Source organism: Pavona decussata, unplaced genomic scaffold (genome assembly GCF_977016875.1).
Source record: "Pavona decussata unplaced genomic scaffold, jaPavDecu1.1 SCAFFOLD_134, whole genome shotgun sequence".
Taxonomy (NCBI): domain Eukaryota; kingdom Metazoa; phylum Cnidaria; class Anthozoa; order Scleractinia; family Agariciidae; genus Pavona; species Pavona decussata.
In genome coordinates this window covers 1,637,501-1,656,579 of record NW_028145547.1, presented here as the reverse complement: position 1 = coordinate 1,656,579, position 19,079 = coordinate 1,637,501, and the positions used below count along the sequence as shown (strand labels likewise).

At 39.7% G+C, this 19,079-nt stretch overlaps 1 protein-coding gene across 1 annotated transcript in view; it reads left to right on the top strand.

The window, feature by feature from the left end:
• LOC146467642 (uncharacterized) overlaps positions 1-19,079 on the top strand; it is a 129,211-nt gene that overhangs the window by 45,573 nt on the left and 64,559 nt on the right. The window contains exons 35-51 of the mRNA XM_085125187.1: positions 485-964; positions 1,570-1,815; positions 2,579-3,070; positions 4,779-4,916; positions 6,113-6,142; positions 7,465-7,935; positions 8,276-8,305; positions 9,200-9,670; positions 10,022-10,051; positions 10,831-10,860; positions 11,299-11,769; positions 12,120-12,149; positions 13,447-13,917; positions 14,258-14,287; positions 15,932-15,965; positions 16,158-16,624; positions 18,459-18,488. Coding sequence (XP_084981313.1) covers positions 485-964; positions 1,570-1,815; positions 2,579-3,070; positions 4,779-4,916; positions 6,113-6,142; positions 7,465-7,935; positions 8,276-8,305; positions 9,200-9,670; positions 10,022-10,051; positions 10,831-10,860; positions 11,299-11,769; positions 12,120-12,149; positions 13,447-13,917; positions 14,258-14,287; positions 15,932-15,965; positions 16,158-16,624; positions 18,459-18,488 — 3,951 coding nt within the window. The remainder of the gene's footprint in view (positions 1-484; positions 965-1,569; positions 1,816-2,578; positions 3,071-4,778; positions 4,917-6,112; positions 6,143-7,464; positions 7,936-8,275; positions 8,306-9,199; positions 9,671-10,021; positions 10,052-10,830; positions 10,861-11,298; positions 11,770-12,119; positions 12,150-13,446; positions 13,918-14,257; positions 14,288-15,931; positions 15,966-16,157; positions 16,625-18,458; positions 18,489-19,079) is intronic.

Genomic DNA, 19,079 nt, shown 5'->3' with positions numbered 1-19,079 from the left:
ACAGGGGAAACAGTCTTAATAATTAATTTTTTTTTAAAATACTCTTTATTTGTTTTAAACATACAATATACAAGTCTAATTTACAGCAAGGTACATAACCTACTACACATAGGTGAAAGGAAAAAAACGAAAAGAAAAACAGCGGTTACTTACATGGCATGTGATATTTACATTGAATATTTTTCTGCTTGGACTAATTATTTACATTCCTTTTTTTAACATTCTGACAACTTACAATAAAACCAAACGAACAACTTAATGTCTTAGCAAAGCCACCCAGTTGCGCATGATTCTATAAAACTCAAACTTAGCCCAATGCGGCTCTGCAGTATTGATAAGTCTCGGCGAATTGTTGGGAAGACTAAGAAAAAAGACACCCCATCTTGAGAAGAGGGAAGAGGAATACTGTGCTCGTTTCTCTTGATTTAAATACATAAGGTTTAAGCATTCGCTGGAACTCACAACTTCTTTTCTTTTTGCCTAGTCTGGAGGCGACGTAGGATCTATTTCAAGAGACGTCCACGCGTTTTGAGAAAATGGAGACGTCGATGGATCTTCAAAGTCAAAGGAATCAGATACAGAATCCGCCGAGGAGGACGAAGAATGAATCTCAAGTATGGTGGAAGATGGCGGCCGTTAAGACGTATACGTAACATCTGGTATATCTACATCGGTGGCTGGCAACGTATCTACTATCGTGGACGCTCCTGGACAATACGCAGAAAAAAAAGCTTCATCCGGCTGCCGAGAAATTCACGCACTTTCAGGATCCGCTTCGGAAGGAAATGGAGGCCTATCAAGTGTTCTGGGCGACGTTACTTCATCAGGTTCAAGCGGGGCTGGCGGCGTGTGAGAAGACAACTTATGTACAGCGTCAAGTACCGCGGTAAAAGATTGGTTGTGAAGAAAACAGGACGAGGTTATAGGGTTCGATATAGAGGTCGTTTCGGGAAGGCAAGGAAAGGTAAGGCTTTGGGAAGTTAGATTGAATTAAATCACCAGACTTTGAAATGAGATTTTTTTTTCAATTTTTTTTTATTAACTACTTAATAACCGAGATTGAGATCGTTACGGGAAAATCTCAAACTGAGCTCGGTCAATACGGCAAGGCCGAGGTTTGAGATTTTCCAGTAACGACCTAACGGTCGAGGTTATTAAGGTTACCGTATACTTTTAGAGGTGTGTCGCGTCCGGTTTAAACTGTAGATACCTAAACCCGTATATCAAATTAAAGCTTATAGAGCGGGCTATCAAACTATACCAATAATGTTGAAATATTTAACAATTATTCCACTCACGGTTGTTGGATATGAGATGATAGATAGCCAACGCTGCGCGTATCCAACAAGCGTGAGTGGAATAATTGTTTTATTAAAAGCTATCAAGAAATATTGCTAGATTTTGCTGATTTCGCTTTGCAAAAACAATTAGAAGACATTTTAATGGTCTCCATTTCTCGGGCATACCATGGCCGCTAAGCCAATCAAATCGCTCGAATTGCATTATACAATGATTCAGTTTTTAATAAAACTGAATATACTTTCTTACCTTTTGTGTTTTTTATTGCAGCAAGGAGAAGAAGGAGGAGAAGAAAAAGACGCGTGAAAAGACGCTGGAGACGAAGACGATATCGGTTAAGAAGGAGAAGAAGACGACGACGACGAAGAAGAAGGTACGGATTAAGGAGACGCCGTCGAAGAAGAAGGCGAAGGCGATGGCGAAGACGAAGGAGATACCGTGGCAGGAGGAGGAGGAGGAGGAAGAGGAGGAGGCGAAGAAGATATGGATTACGAAGAAGGCGACGAAGACGAAGACGTACGTATTTTATGGAAGTGCTTTTTGACTGCGTTGTGTTAGACACGTGTGTGTAGGCGTATACGACTTTGTCGTCAACAGCACGCGAATGTCCCCTTCTCTCACTGTTGATCAATACCAACCAACGTTGGAAGTAGAAAAAAATGACATGCGGCGAAAAGCTAGACTGTTCAGAGTCCCCTATTTTTCCGTGGGATTTTCGAGACTCATACGCTGTCGAGTCTCGAAAATCCCACGGAAAAATAGCGGACTGTGAACAGTCTAGTGAAACGCAGATTTGTCAAGTTTTAATTTGCAGTTTGAGGATTATCACGGGAACTTTGTCTAAGGTTTTTTAGGTCGGTTGAGGGAGTTCACTGTGAAAACGCCACTCGGTGTCTTTCTACAGTTATACATGTAACTTTGGCATTCATCATCAAGCCTTTTTTTTTTCAATGTGTAGCTCGTCGTGTAAGGAGGCGAAGGAGGAGACGGCGAAGATACGGACGAAGAAGAAAACGTAAGTGTTTCGTAGTAGTCTTTCGTTGAAAATAAAGTAACGCACTGAAACAGATGGTGCAACCTCTTTATTTTTTCCTTTTAAGCGATAAAGATCCCTGCTGGGAGTTTTTAAACTTGTTAGTCTAGGTAGAGGATCAGGGGAGAAGAGGCTTACTTTCAGGCTGTCCAATTTTAAAACTCTCTTACCCATTCAGGTCGCCCACGGCTTACTTTCAGGCTGTCCAATTTTAAAACTCTCTTACCCACTCAGGTCGCCCGCGAGTTTACTTCAAAAGACGTTACCGGCGTTTGAGACGAGGCGGAAGGCTATGGTACGTGAAGATTGGCCGTCGACGTTACAGACTCCGACGAACCGGCCGGCGAGTGAAAATCTACTTCAGGAAGCGATGGCGGCCGTGTAGAAAGACACGCGGCATTTGGTACATCTTGATAGGCAGGAAGTGGAAGCGTATAGTTAGGCGGCGAGGCTACTGGTATCTGAGGATTCGTCGGCGATTGCAGCGCCTTCGAAGAAAGGCGAACATGCTGATGTTGAAGTTCAAACGTATGTGGGCACGCATGATGATGATAAGAAGACGGCTGTACATGATGGTCAAACGCAAATGGAGGCGGGTGATTCGTCGTCGGAAGTATAGTATTATTTATCATCGTCGCCGGTTGCTTGTAAAGAGGAGGGGAAGAACTGCTTCTGTGAAGTATCGTAACAGGTGGACAGGCTTTAAAAAATTAATCAAAAGGCGACCACGTCGAACCTGTAAGTGAAGAAGTTTAAAAGAAATATGAATAATTCGAATAATAATCTAGTTTGCAGGCATTTGAACCAGGTATCAACAAACACAAAAGATATTTCAAATTGAGCATAACAAGGATAAAAAAATTCTAAACTGCAAGAGACAGACCAGCTGGTTGTTTACGAACGTTATTAAGGAGTTAAACTTGGTTTTTCCTGTCAAATAAATTCAGCTAGCAGTGAGAGCGGTATTTAAACTAGGGAATTTTGGATTGTAATGCCGGCGTCAAAAGCAGTTGGCTTCGCTGATAGTGCGATCGATACTTTACCCTGTGCCCATTCTCCTCTTACCATCCTCTTATCTTTCCAAGTCTCAGTGACGCTGTTCGGCCTTTCCAAATTTTCATAAGTTGAACCCCTAAGCAGGGCTTTCAATAAGACCCAGTTCCTGTCGGAGGTCCCCCGGGCATTCTGTTGCGAATCACCGTTTATAATTCATGTGACGTTTGTGCCAAATTCAGCCCAAAAATATAAGAACAGTGTAAAATATAATACCATTTACCTCAACTGAGCAATTTCTTTCACTAGAAAACTTAAAAAAAAAAAATGTCTATGGACACTATGCAAAAATGGCTGACATTTTAATATTCTTTCGTCTGCATTCAAATTAGCCCTACTAACCTCGTTCTAGAGTTCGAAAATATAAAGAAATTTCACCTCCAACGAGGGTAGTGAGCCTATTTTGAATGCAGACAAAAGAATATTCAGAATTTCTTCTATTTTTGCATAGGGTCTGCCATCTGTCAAGTTTTTAATCTGCTGAGCCATTTTGTGATTCAGAATATGGCCACATTTCTCACATTTCTCATATTTCTTTGGTTGGAATGTAAAAGACAACTTTTCTAACGTTCGTAAGTTTTGAAAATTCTACCTATTTCGCTCCTCGACTGGTGCGGCATAAGGAGAGCCACCTACCTCAATTTCTTATTAAAAGCCCTGCCTAAAGTGTCACTATTACCGCGATTGTCCTGTACTTTGGCCAAATCTGCTCACAAGTTTGACAAAGAGCCTTTTTTTTCTGAAAAGAAATTGCTGTTCGAGCCCAGGGAAGAGAATATTCAGTAAGGGCATTATCAGAGGAAGAACAAACCATTGTCAGGTTTTAGCGACTTCTCAACAATACACAGGAGAAAAAAAAATTTTTCAAGTGTCAATCCATTTCCATTCCAGCCAATGCGTAGCCAACATTAATTAACACTAGTTTCTGTGCAGTAATAGGGTTATTGTCAACACAAAAAAATAAGCGACAGTCTAACTTCGAATTCTGTCCCCAAGATACAAACATTTGATGTTGGCATTAAGATAGAAGGTATTGAGCCGCGAGTTTGTTAGCTGTTATCCACTTTCATCAAGTGGAAGACACTGCAATTTATCAGACTTTCTTAGATTCATTGAAACAGATAAAACACCCTTCCTCGTGCTCAAACTTGTACTTAGTCACTCACGGAAAGTAAAGTATAACTTTAAAAATAGTCTCCGATGCAATAAACAGACGCGTGGTCAACATATTAAAAAAACGTCTCAAAGGAATATCTTGTGGCTTTATTAATAAGTTATTTGGACTTGTCTCAGCCCACTTTTAGTCCCTACTCTATCGAAACCTCCAACGCAAAACACCAACACCTACCAATTTAACCACTTGAGCATATCTTGACTCTTTTTTGTTCTTCAGCGAGAAGACGCAGGAGACGGCGTCGAAGAAGAAGACGAAGACGCGCGAGAAGACGACGACGACGACGCAGGAGAAGGCGGAGACGTAGAAGACGGCGAAACAGGAGACTTCCTCGAAGGCGAAGGAGAAGGAGAAGATGTATGTATTATGAGGCGGTGAAACGTTAGCGATAGGGTCTATAACCGAACAAAGTCACGATTGGCTTGGGTTTTGCTTCACATTAGTTGAGCAGGGTATTGAGAAAGTGGCGCGAGTTTTGGTAATAAATCACAGAGCGTAGTAAAGCAAAACCGAAGGAAACAATTTGTTACTTTTGACATTCAATATTAAAAACTGCTCTAAATGAACTGAATAAATATATTCATGCTACTAGAGGACTCGCAACTCATTTGCAGTTTGAATGACGCTCCAAACGTTCCTAGATTTAGGTGAAATTCAGTCAAGGCATGTTTTCTTTTCATTTATCAAACTCCCAGTTTGGGAGTTTTTAAATTTTCATTTTATCAGAAATTGGAGTCTATCACAAGAAAGATCACATTAAAATTGGTCAGTTTACCAAGTTTAAGGTTCTGTCGTTAGATTGAAACCATGTAGAAAGTTTCCAAAAATCGAGAAAATAAGAGACGACGCCATCTAAGAATTAGAGACATTAGTGTGGAATTTGGGCGACCTTTGACAGGTCACAGCCTGGTTACTACGCAATGAAACATAACCAAACTTAGTAAACTTACTAATTTTTGAGTGATATTTCTGGCGATTATGTTCATTTCTCCATATGACTCAATTTGAACAATGTGTAAACTAGGGCCCAGTCCATTTATGAACTTCGGAATGAGCAATAGCCCATTTTAGAGATGTGTGCTAAGTGACCTGGTCTTGGATTCTAAGCAAGGCTGGGGGTGACCTTGTTTTAATACAAACCTCACTTCTTTTCATATGTAGATCATGCTGTTCTTTTGCTTATTAGTTTGCATTTGCATATTAAAAGCAGTGAGGTCTGTATCAAGGCAAGGTCACCCCCAGCCTCACTTCCAATACAAGACAATGACACCAAGCACACAACTGTAGAATAGCCTATTGCAAACAGTCAAGTTTATATTCCCTGATCAAAATACAGACGGCACAGAGAAATGTTGCTGAATATCCTCAGAATAACCGAGTGGTCTGAATATACACATTTCATCCGTACAAAACATCTTTTGAGCATATTTTCTATATGTTTTAGTGGGGGAGCTAACTTAGAATGGTCGTTTGGTTCATTAACTACTTAACGTTCAGTTATCGTGAAACAAGTAAGAGACACTATATTTTGATAACTGTTCTTTGTCTTTCAGGGCGTAGACGACGACGCCTTACAGGACGACGTAAGTTTACATCCGGCTTTTTTTCGGGTTTTTTGTCCTATTCAGTCATCAGTCCGCTATCTGACCGTCGTATAACCAGAACTTCAGTTTGGAAATTAAAGTGGCCGAACACAGTTTGCGCGCGCTTTACAGATTCTGTTAGTGATGCTATTAAGGACGGTGCCTACTATTGTTACTGCGCATACGTTCTGCGCATCTCGAGATACTTGGGTTTCCTATGGGTGGTGCCAACTAATACAGGGATATTTTTGCGCACTTTAAAACTATGCGGAGAAAGCAGAACTTAGCAAGTGATTTTGGTATCCAAAAAGAAAATTGGGGATAACCATGCATTTCTCAGAGATAATAAAGCTTTAATTTGGAAAAAAGCGCCATACATTGCTTTGTATTTTGCTGCTTTTTAGAATAATTGTTGCTTAGTTATCTCTAAAAATTGCGTGGTTACCCCCAATTTTCTTTTTGGATTTCAGAAGTCGCTACTAAGATCTGCTTTTCCCGCATAGTGATAAACTGCGCAAAAATACTTCGCTATTAGTAGGCACCGTCCTTAAGCGCGCGCAAGGGTTGTGGTACGCAAATACGGCGGTCGATGAAGCGATCCCTCAATTTCACATGAAATGGATAATAAAGTAAAGTTTTGATCCTAAATAACTAAGTTTCTCGTTTCTGGACTCTTTTTCTTTTCTTTCCGAGCAAAAACGTCATTCACCAAGACCTTTTGAATGCTTTTCATCTTTGCCATGAAACCCAATTAAAGCCACGCATGCGCATTTCAGCAAAAAATTGCGACTGGTAGTTTTCGTGGAAATGAACTGTTTTCTAAGGAACCGCTCATTAGAATTTCGCGAAATTTGGCATGAAAATAGTTCCCTAAAAGCGTAACTCCCCTACACAGAGAAACGTAAATCTAACAGAGGGTATCTTCACAAAACATTAAAATGCAAAATCAATATTTACAGGAGATCTCTCTGTTAAAATTACATGAAAATAGTGCAACTGTGTCAGTGTTTTGTGAGTTTTTCTAGATACAAAAAAAGGAAAAATCTAATGAGTACATTTTCTAAAAATCAAAAAGTCCTACTATTTATGGACGTTTAATAGCTCGCTGCGTTTCCATGGAAACGGTACTTAGCTCAACAAAACGTACGAAAATACATTCTTTCTTAGTTAGTCTTACACCATACTAATTTTGGGCGTCCAGAAATACAAAGTTTCTAAATAACGTCTTCTAACACCTCTACAATAAAAAACTGTATTGGGCCACCTTAAAACATAGTTCTTTGTGATTAAACAAGCGTGTTTTCTCTGCCTGCTTTCTACAGGTAGGAGATATATTCGCTACCGTGGCAGACGGTGTCGTGTGAGAATAAAGAAGAAATACTACCTCGGAAGGAGGCGTATCCGCAGGTTCAGGGGCAAGATACGTATTTATATCAAGAGAAAGTTAAGAAGAATTAAACGTTATGGCAAACGATGGCGAGTGCGTATCAGAAGGAGATGGTGCGGACTCAGAAGATTCGGCCGCAAGTGGTATCTAAGAAGACGACGAAAATGGAGGAAACTAAAGCGCGTCAGGCTGATTTTAAGACTTAGAAAGCGCAGAATACGGATCAGACGGCGTAACAGAAGATGGTACCTGCGACGAAAGAAGGGGTGGAGACGCGTTAAGCGCCTTGTACGTTGCACCATACGCTTCCGTGGAAGACGCGTGAAAGCGAAGTTGAGTGGCAGAAAAGGATTGAGGATCTTCAGAAAGGGCCGTTATGGTAAAACAAGAAGGATCAAGTTTAGACGTAAGTTGATTTAAATGCAAATTGTTATATTATCAGTTGAAATACCAAAGGGTGCTTTGTTTGCTGTCCATCCCTTACAGTGGAAATGAAAAGGTTTAAACGAACGTAATCATTCAGTTATTACAGAACGTATCATTTTGTGCGATTTTCCGAGTGAAAGTGATTTCGTGGGCTTTAAGAATTCATCAAGAGAAGACGGAATTTTTATCGTACGATGTTTTTTTCAGCTTTGTATACGTACAATATTCTGCTGAGTTAAAATTCAGAGAAGAAATCAGTATTCGCCAACGTTTGCAGTTTGGCTAATTACGTTTAATTTTCTGTTCATTTCAATCTTTAGGACGTCGAAGACGACCAAGGAGATGGCGACGTAAGTATTATGTTTGATTAATCGCGTACTTCTGTTCGTGTTGCCAGTTTGAAAGATTTTCCTTTCTAACTCTCGTCTAATCAGCCAATCTCACTCGGCGCTATACGATTTGTCATTTATGATTTCACTTTCACTATTTTACAAAACGGCAAGCTTGAGGTTTCTATTTAAACAATAGAGTGCTTCTTTTAAGGGTCTATCAGTTGATTGTTGGCTCGCGGAAATTTGATGTTCTTAGACAAATATTACTCGAAAAAGCAAAGGCTCAAGGGCTTATATGTTAGTTAAAAGTCATTGACTTTGGGATTTCATTTTTACGTTCAATTTGATGGCGAAGGTTAAAATGAAAACGTCGAATGAACATCGTACACGATACAAATGAAATGCAAGCAACCTGTTTCTTAATGAATTAGAAGAATAGATGGGTGGCTTTTTTGCGGACGAGTACTATCATCCAGGCATTTTCGTCAGCTGGACACCCCGCCCTGACAGTTTTCTTCCACGGATGGACACTATCACGTCACGTCATCAACTTAAACCAATCAGACGCGGACAAAAATTATTGGTAAACTTTAACTACTGAAAATTGCCTCGAGCCAACTATCAAAGGCATAGAAATCGAAAGAGAGCCGTCAAATTGTTAAAACTTAATTCAATGACTGTTCTGGGTAAAAATGTTTAATCTGCCCAGTTGGTATGCGAATTCGGCAATTTTGTTTATGGGTTATGCTAATATGTCTTATTCAGTCATCACTCCGCTATCTGACCATCGTAAGACCAGAATCTCAGTTTAGAAATTAGGGTTCTTTTTCACCATCGACAAAAACATAAGCGTAAACATAAGCATTATCCTCTGTAATTAAACAAGCGTGTTTCTATGCCTTCTTTCTACAGGTAGGAGATATATTCGCTACCGTGGCAAACGGCGTCGTGTGAGAATAAGGAGGAAATACTACTTCGGAAAGAAGCGTATTCGCAGGTTCAGGAGGAGGATACGTATTTATATCAGGAACAAGTCAAGAAGAATTAAACGCTTTGGCAAACGATGGCGAGTGCGTATCAGAAGGAGATGGTGCGGACTCAGAAGATTCGGCAGCAAGTGGTATCTAAGAAGACGACGAAAATGGAGGAAACTTAAGCGCATCAAGCTGATTTTAAGACTCAGAAGACGCAGAATACGGATCAGACGGCTTAAGAGAAGATGGTACATAAAGCGAAGGAACCGGTGGAGACGCGTTAAGCGCATTGTACGTTGCACCATACGCATCCGTGGACGACGCGTGAAAGCGAGGTTGACTGGCAGGAAACGATTGAGGATCTTGAGAAAGGGCCGTTATGGTAAAGCAATAAGGATCAAGTTTAGACGTAAGTTGATTTAAATTCAAATTGTTATATTGTCAGTTGAAATACCAAAGGGTTCTTTGTTTGCTGTCCATCCCTTACAGTGGGAATGAAAAGGTTTAAACGAACGTAATTATTCAATTATTAAAGGACCTATCATTTTGAGCGATTTTCCGAGTGAAAGTGATTTCGTGGGCTTTAAGAATTTATCAAGACGGAATTTTTATCGTACGATGTTTTTTGCAGCTTTGCATACGTACAAAATTCTGGTGAGTTAAAATTCAGAGAGGAAATCAGTATTTGCCAACTGTACGAGTATTAAACGTTTCCAGTCGGTCTAATTACGTTTAATTTTCTGTTCATTTCAATCTTCAGGACGTCGAAGACGAACAAGGAGATGGCGACGTAAGTATTATGTTTGATTAATCGGATACTTCTGTTTGAGGGATTTTTCTTTCTAACTCTCGTCTAATCAGCCAATCACACTCGGCGCTATACAATTTGTCATTTATGATTTCACTTTCACTATTTTACAAAACGGCAAGCTTGAGGTTTCTATTTAAACAATAGAGTGCTTCTTTTGAAGGTCTGTCAGCTGATTGTTGGCTCGCGGATATTTGATGTTCTTAGACAAATATTAACCGGAGAAGCGAGGGCTTAAGGGCTTATATGTTAGTTAAAAGTCATTGATTTTGGGATTTCGAATTTACGTTCAATTTGATGGCGAAAGGTTGAAATGAAAACGTCGAATAAACATCGTACACGATACAAATGTAATGAAAGCAACCTGTTTGATAAGGGGGTATAAGTTTCGCTTCTCCGTGTGCTTTCCTATGAATTTAACGTCATCTAACTCTGTATCAAAGATAGGTCACCCCTAGCCTCGCTTCCAATACAAGCAAGCACACAACTGTAGAATAGCCTATTGCAAACAGTCAAGGTTATATTCACTGACTAAAATACAGGCAGCGCAGAGAAATCTTGCGGAATATCCTTAGAATAACCGAGTGGTCTAAATATAAACATTTCATCCGTGCAAAACATCTCTTGAGCATATTTTCTATATGTTTTAGTGGGGGAGCTAACTTAGAGAATGGTCATTTGGTTCATTAACTACTTAGCGTTCAGTTATCGTGAAACATGTAAGAGTCACTATATTTTGATAACTGTTTTCTGTCTTTCAGGGCGTAGAAGACGACGCCTTACAGGACGACGTAAGTTTAAACGAACACAAACATTTCTTTGCCCAAAAGTAATTGCTTTTGAAAAAAAAAATCCGGGCAAAAGCACTTCAGTATAAGTTATTATAGCGTTTTGTCCGGATACTAAAGCTAATGCTAACACTAATTCTAGTAATGATAGCAACAGTAGAAAAATGTTTCAAATTGAAGGACCTATTTGTATTTTAAAACTAGTGCAAAAACTAATAGAGTTTTGAAAAGAAGATCGGCAAGTATCTTTTCGGCCATATAAATGACTGTAATCGTTTGAAGCCGGTTTTTCCGTCTTTTCGGATTTTTCAATTTCGCATATTTACCGAGTAAATTTTTTCTGCCCCGCTTTCTAGTTATGATCAATGTAAGTTTATGGTAAAGGAGAAGAACAATACCGTTGTAGTAAAACAAGCATGTATCTATGCCTTCTTTCTACAGGTAGGAGATATATTCGCTACCGTGGCAAACGGCGTCGTGTGAGAATAAGGAGGAAATACTACTTCGGAAAGAAGCGTATTCGCAGGTTCAGGAGGAGGATACGTATTTATATCAGGAACAAGTCAAGAAGAATTAAACGCTTTGGCAAACGATGGCGAGTGCGTATCAGAAGGAGATGGTGCGGACTCAGAAGATTCGGTAGCAAGTGGTATCTAAGAAGACGACGAAAATGGAGGAAACTTAAGCGCATCAAGCTGATTTTAAGACTCAGAAGACGCAGAATACGGATCAGACGGCTTAAGAGAAGATGGTACATAAAGCGAAGGAACCGGTGGAGACGCGTTAAGCGCATTGTACGTTGCACCATACGCATCCGTGGGCGACGCGTGAAAGCGAGGTTGACTGGCAGGAAACGATTGAGGATCTTGAGAAAGGGCCGTTATGGTAAAGCAATAAGGATCAAGTTTAGACGTAAGTTGGGTTAAATTAAAATTGTTATATTAGCAGTTGAAATGCCAAGGGGTTCTTTGTTTGCTGTCCATCCCTTACAGAGGAAATGAAAAGTTTAAACGAACTTAATTATTCAATTATTACAGGACGAATAATTTTGAGCGATTTTGCGAGTGAAAGTGATTTCGTGGGTTTTAAGAATTTATCAAGACGGAATTTTTATCGTACGATGTTTTTTTCAGCCTTGTATAGGTACAATATTCTGGTGAGTTAAAATTCAGAGAGGAAATCAGTATTCGCCAACTGTACGAGTATTAAACGTTTCCAGTCGGTCTAATTACGTTTAATTTTCTGTTCATTTCAATCTTCAGGACGTCGAAGACGAACAAGGAGATGGCGACGTAAGTATTATGTTTGATTAATCGGATACTTCTGTTTGAGGGATTTTTCTTTCTAACTCTCGTCTAATCAGCCAATCACACTCGGCGCTATACAATTTGTCATTTATGATTTCACTTTCACTATTTTACAAAACGGCAAGCTTGAGGTTTCTATTTAAACAATAGAGTGCTTCTTTTGAGGGTCTGTCAGCTGATTGTTGGCTCGCGCATATTTGATGTTCTTAGACAAATATTAACCGGAGAAGCGAGGGCTTAAGGGCTTATATGTTAGTTAAAAGTCACTGATTTTGGGATTTCGAATTTACGTTCAATTTGATGGCGAAAGGTTGAAATGAAAACGTCGAATAAACATCGTACACGATACAAATGTAATGAAAGCAACCTGTTTGATAAGGGGGTATCACACCTAAATTTGAATGAAATTTGAAGGTTTTAAGAAGAGATAAAAGAAAGAAAATGATTTTTTGAACACCAACAGACAGTTGATACCCACGCAAGAGCACCCCAGGTTGTTAGTGGACTAACTTGGTGTCCGTCTATTAATTATTAACTACAGATTCTAATTTTAAAACTTTACTAAATCTTCAATATTTCTTATTTCTCTTAATTTTACCAATTCCTGTAGAAAAACTACTCCTCCCAAATATACCCAAAAATCATCCAAAAATTCACAATACACCCCACAACACAGCTTCACGGGATGACGGTAAAGTTTTTGGATTGCTTGAAACGTGAACGAGATTTTTCCATTAAAGCCATGTAGAGTGGCGGAAAATAGCGTTTAGGTGAAGTCCCTCCTTAATGAATTAGAAGAATAGATGAGAGGCTTTTCCGCGGACGAGTACTATCATCAGGGCATTTTCGTCGGATGGACACCCCACCCTGACAGTGTTCTTCGACGAATGGACACTATCACGTCATGTGATCAATTTTAACAAATCAGACGCGGAGAAAATTTAGTGGTGAACTTTAACTACTGAAAATTAGCTTGAGCCAACTATCGAAGGCATAGAAATCGGAAGAGAGCCGTCAAATTGATTTAATTTAATTCAATGACTGTTCTGGGTAAATATGTTACTTAATTCTTCCCAGTTGGTATGCGAATTCGGCAATTCTCTGTTATGGGTTATGCTAATATGTCTTATTCAGTCATCAGTCCGCTATATGACCGTCGTAAAACCAGAACCTCAGTTTGGAAGTTATGGGTTCTTTTTCACTATCGACATAAACATAAGCGTAAACATAAACATAATCCTTTGTAATTAAACAAGCGTGTTTCTTTGCCTTCTTTCTACAGGTAGGAGATATATTCGCTACCGTGGCAGACGGCGTCGTGTGAGAATAAGGAGGAAATACTACTTCGGAAAGAAGCGTATTCGCAGGTTCAGGAGGAGGATACGTATTTATATCAGGAACAAGTCAAGAAGAATTAAACGCTTTGGCAAACGATGGCGAGTGCGTATCAGAAGGAGATGGTGCGGACTCAGAAGATTCGGCAGCAAGTGGTATCTAAGAAGACGACGAAAATGGAGGAAACTTAAGCGCATCAAGCTGATTTTAAGACTCAGAAGACGCAGAATACGGATCAGACGGCTTAAGAGAAGATGGTACATAAAGCGAAGGAACCGGTGGAGACGCGTTAAGCGCATTGTACGTTGCGCCATACGCATCCGTGGACGACGCGTGAAAGCGAGGTTGATTGGCAGGAAACGATTGAGGATCTTGAGAAAGGGCCGTTATGGTAAAGCAATAAGGATCAAGTTTAGACGTAAGTTGATTTAAATTCAAATTGTTATATTGTCAGTTGAAATACCAAAGGGTTCTTTGTTTGCTGTCCATCCCTTACAGTGGGAATGAAAAGGTTTAAACGAACGTAATTATTCAATTATTAAAGGACCTATCATTTTGAGCGATTTTCCAAGTGAAAGTGATTTCGTGGGCTTTAAGAATTCATCAAGAGAAGACGGAATTTTTATCGTAAGATGTTTTTTTCAGCTTTGTATACGTACAATATTCTGGTGAGTTAAAATTCAGAGAGGAAATCAGTATTCGCCAACGTTTCCAGTTTGGCTAATTACGTTTAAATTTCTGTTCATTTCAATCTTTAGGACGTCGAAGACGACCAAGGAGATGGCGACGTAAGTATTATGTTTGATTAATCGCGTACTTCTGTTCGTGTTGCCAGTTTGAAAGATTTTCCTTTCTAACTCTCGTCTAATCAGCCAATCTCACTCGGCGCTATACGATTTGTCATTTATGATTTCACTTTCACTATTTTACAAAACGGCAAGCTTGAGGTTTCTATTTAAACAATAGAGTGTTTCTTTTGAGGGTCTGTCAGCTGGTTGTTGGCTCGCGGAAATTTGATGTTCTTAGACAAATGTTAACCGGAGAAGCGAAGGTTTAAGGGCTTATATGTTAGTTAAAAGTCATTGACTTTGGGATTTCGAATTTACGTTCAATTTGATGGCGAAGGTTGAAATGAAAAAGTCGAATGAACATCGTACACGATACAAATGTAATGAAAGCAACCTGTTTGTTAATGAATTAGAAGAATATATGGGAGGCTTTTTCGCGGACGGGTACTATCGTCCGGGCATTTTCGTCGGATGGACACCCCGCCCTGACAGTGTCCTTTCACGGATGGACACTATAACGTCACGTGATCAACTTAAACCAATCAGACGCGGACAAAATTTAGTGGTGAACTTTAACTACTGAAAATTACCTCGAGCCAACTATCAAAAGCATAGAAATCGGAAGAGAGGCGTCAAATTGTTTTAACCTAATCCAGTGACTGTTCTGGGTAAAAATGTTTAATCTACCCAGTTGGTATGCGAATTCGGCAATTCTCTGTTATGGCTTATGCTAGTATGTCTTATTTAGTCATCAGTTCGCTATCTGACCGTCATATAACCAGAACGTCAGTTTCGAAATTAAGGGTTCTTTTTCACCATTGACATAAGACATAAGCTGATACATAGCGACATAAGCGGATACAGATGTTATGAAGTTGTCTTCTTCTTCTTCTTCTTCTTTTTATTATTATTATTATTATTATTATTATTATTATTATTATTATCATTATTATTATTAGACGACACTTGTAACTCGTGTTTTTGCTAATGTCTTTCCTATCATAGCGAGCTTATGCTCACGATTATGTTTTTGTTAGTGCTATATATTTCTCTCCAAACAGTAGGAAGTCTACTTGGAATTAAGAGTTCGTTTCACACAAAATGTGTTTTTTGAACTGAACAATTAAATAAGAAAACATCCTCGATGAAAGTGATTCTTTTAGGGGCTAACGTGGCTTTAGTAAATGGCGTAGTAAATGATGAAACATAATGATGTCCAAGGGTTTGGCTTTGGTCCATGTTTAAAATGTTTGATGCAAGTTTCGCTTTTCCCTCTGCTTTCCGATGAATTTAACATCATCTAACTCTGTATCAAAGCAAGGTAACCCCAGGCCTCGCTTCCAATACAAGACAATGACACCAAGCACACAACTGTAGAATGGCCCATTGCAAACAGTCAAGATTATAGTCACTGACCAAAATACAGACGACGCAGAGAAATCTTGCTGAATATCCTTAGAATAACCGAGTAGTCTATATATGAACATTTCATCAATACAAAACATCTTTTGAGCATATTTTCTATATGGTTTAGTGGGGGAGCTAACTTAGAATTAGTGGTTTGGTTCATTAACTACGTAACGTTCAGTTATCGTGAAACATGTAAGAGACACTATATTTTGATAACTGTTTTCTGTCTTTCAGGGCGTAGAAGACGACGCCTTACAGGACGACGTAAGTTTACATCGGGCTTTTTTTCGGGTTTTTTGTCTTATTCAGTCATCAGTCCGCCATCTGATCGTCGTAAAACCAGAACCTCAGTTTAGAAATTAGGGTTCTTTTTCACCATCGACATAAACATAAGCGTAAACATAAACATAATCCTCTATAATTAAACAAGCGTGTTTCTATGCCTTCTTTCTACAGGTAGGAGATATATTCGCTACCGTGGCAGACGGCGTCGTGTGAGAATAAAGAGGAGATACTTACTCGGAAAGAAGCGTATTCGCAGGTTCAGGAGGAGGATACGTATTGTCATCAGGAAAAAGTCAAGAAGAATTAAACGCTATGGCAAACGATGGCGAGTGCGTATCAGAAGGAGATGGTGCGGACTGAGAAGATTCGGCCGGAAGTGGTATCTAAGAAGACGACGAAAATGGAGGAAACTAAAGCGCGTCAGGCTGATTTTAAGACTCAGAAGACGCAGAATACGGATCAGACGGCTTAGGAAAAAATGGTACGTAAAGCGAAGGAAGCGATGGAGACGCGTTAGGCGCATTGTACGTTGCACCATACGCATCCGTGGACGACGCGTGAAAGCGAGGTTGACTGGCAGGAAACGATTGAGGATCTTGAGAAAGGGCCGTTATGGTAAAGCAATAAGGATCAAGTTTAGACGTAAGTTGATTTAAATTCAAATTGTTATATTATCAGTTGAAATACCAAAGGGTTCTATGTTTGCTGTCCATCCCTCACGGAGGAAATGAAAGGTTCAAACGAACGTAATTGTTCAATTATTACAGGACGTATAATTTTGAGCGATTTTCCGAGTGAGAGTGATTTCGTGGGCTTTAAGAATTCATGAAGACGGAATTTTTATCGTACGAGGTTTTTTTTTCAGCTTCGTATACGTACAATATTCTGGTGAGTTAAAATTCAGAGAGGAAATCAGTATTTGCCAACTGTAGGAGTATTACACATTTCCAGTTTGGCTAATTACTCGGGCCGTAAGGCGGACCGAGTCAAGGTTTCGGTAGCATCATCAAATTGTTTTTTTCTTTTTGGGGTCGCGATGGGCCGAGAGATATGACTTCGGGCCACGAGTTATTGTTCTCGGTCTTGTTTTTTTACTCGGCTGGTACGAGTTACGTTTTCTGTCGTGTTATCAAATTCTTTAAATTCTCGGTCGCGTTCTTTGTTTTCAGGCCGTGAGGAGTGTTTACAATATGCGAGCCAGACGTGCAAAGCATGAACAAAACATGCGAGGCATGCGAGCCATGAACAACCCCAACATAAACTGCTAACCGTTAAGCTAACCGGGGAGCTATTTAAGCTAACCTAAGTGCTATTTAGGCTAACTGGAGTGCTCTTTAGGCTAACCGGAGTGTTTTTTAGGCTAACCTGAGGGCCTCAAGGTGAGTTTTGTTTTACCGAAAATTTGGCAACTAAATCAGTCTATGACCTCGCGGGCCAAGATAGATAAAGATGTCTCACGTTTACTATAGAAAAACAATCAATGTAGAAACGGCTTCTGTCTTCAAATGAAAGGTGAACAACAAATGCTTTCCCCTGAATTTCATTTAAAAATATAAACAGCGAAACATTGAAAAACGTACAAGGATATAAACGTACGCGTGATGCGTAACGTTACTCTAGATTCGGGGGAGGGGGGTACTCAACAGATGCTTGGGTCGGGAGGTGGGGCCCGGGCGTTCAAACCCTGACCCCGTTTAAGACACAATTCTCTGATTTCCCTATTCCGTTTAAGACAGAATTCAAAATTTTCAGGCCCTTTCTAAGACATTTAACCCAAAATCACACCCTGTTTAAGACTAGAATGAAATAAGAATACACTAGTTTCTTACTGTATTTTAATGCATTGGCAATCACAATCTGTTTAAGCCATTAGGTCATGTAGGGATACCCTGTTAAAGACAGAAAGTGATGAAATAGATACCCCGTTCAAGACAAAACACCCTGGAAACCATACCCTATCGGGCCGCACGTTCCCGTTAAGGTCACATAAGGGAGTACCCCCCCGGGGCTAGATCATACCGAAAATTTCGATCCGTCATTGACCCGGCGTCACATACATATTAGGACCGTACAAATGGTTTGCTGTCTCTAAACGAAAGGTGAAAACGTAAGGATTAAAGCCCGGGGATTATAAAAAGCATTCGTATGACAAATGTCATTTTCCCTTGTACTTCAATCTGACTGCAAGAAATGCAATTCTATCTGGTGGTTACTTATTGCCTCACTATATCTCTGTATCTATCTATTTGGTAGCCTGCGAGCAAGCTCTCTTGGGGGTGGGGGGCGGGAGGGGAAAGAGGATCCACCCCCAGGAGAGCTTGTTCGCAGGCTATCTATTTGGGGGAATTGGCGATGCTGGAGGTTATCACTGTTAAAAGATTATAGGCTTTACGCACCACACAGTTAAATATGGCCTGGGTATAAGCTGGAAACAGCTTCTTGTTACGTTTAATTTTCTGTTCATTTCAATCTTCAGGACGTCGAAGACGACCAAAGAGATGGCGACGTAAGTATAAAGTTTGATTAATCGCGTACTTCTGTTCGTGTTGCCAGTTTGAGGGATTTTCCTCTCAAAGTCGCGTCTAATCAGCCAATCTCACTCCGCGCTATACAATTTTTCATTTATGATTTCACTTTCACTATTTTACAAAACGGCAAGCTTGAGGTTTCTATTTAAACAATAGAGTGCTTCTTTTGAGGGTCTGTCAGCTGGTTGTTGGCTCGCGGAAATTTGATGTTAACCGAAGAAGCGAAGGCTCAAGGGCTTATATGTTAGTTAAAAGTCATTGACTTTGGGATTTCGAATTGACGTTCAATTTGATGGCGAAGGTTAAAATGAAAAAGTCGAATGAAAATCGTACACGATACAAATGTAATGAAAGCAACCTGTTTGTTAATGAATTAGGAGAATAGATGGGAGGATTTTTCAATTAAATAAGAAAACATCCCCGATAAAAGTGAATTTTTTAGAGGTTAACGTGGCTTTAGTAAATGGCGTAGTAAATGATGAAACATGATTTCCAAGAGTTTGGCTTTTGTACATGTTTAAAATGTTTGTTACAAGTTTGGCTTTCACCTGTATTTTCCGATGAATTTA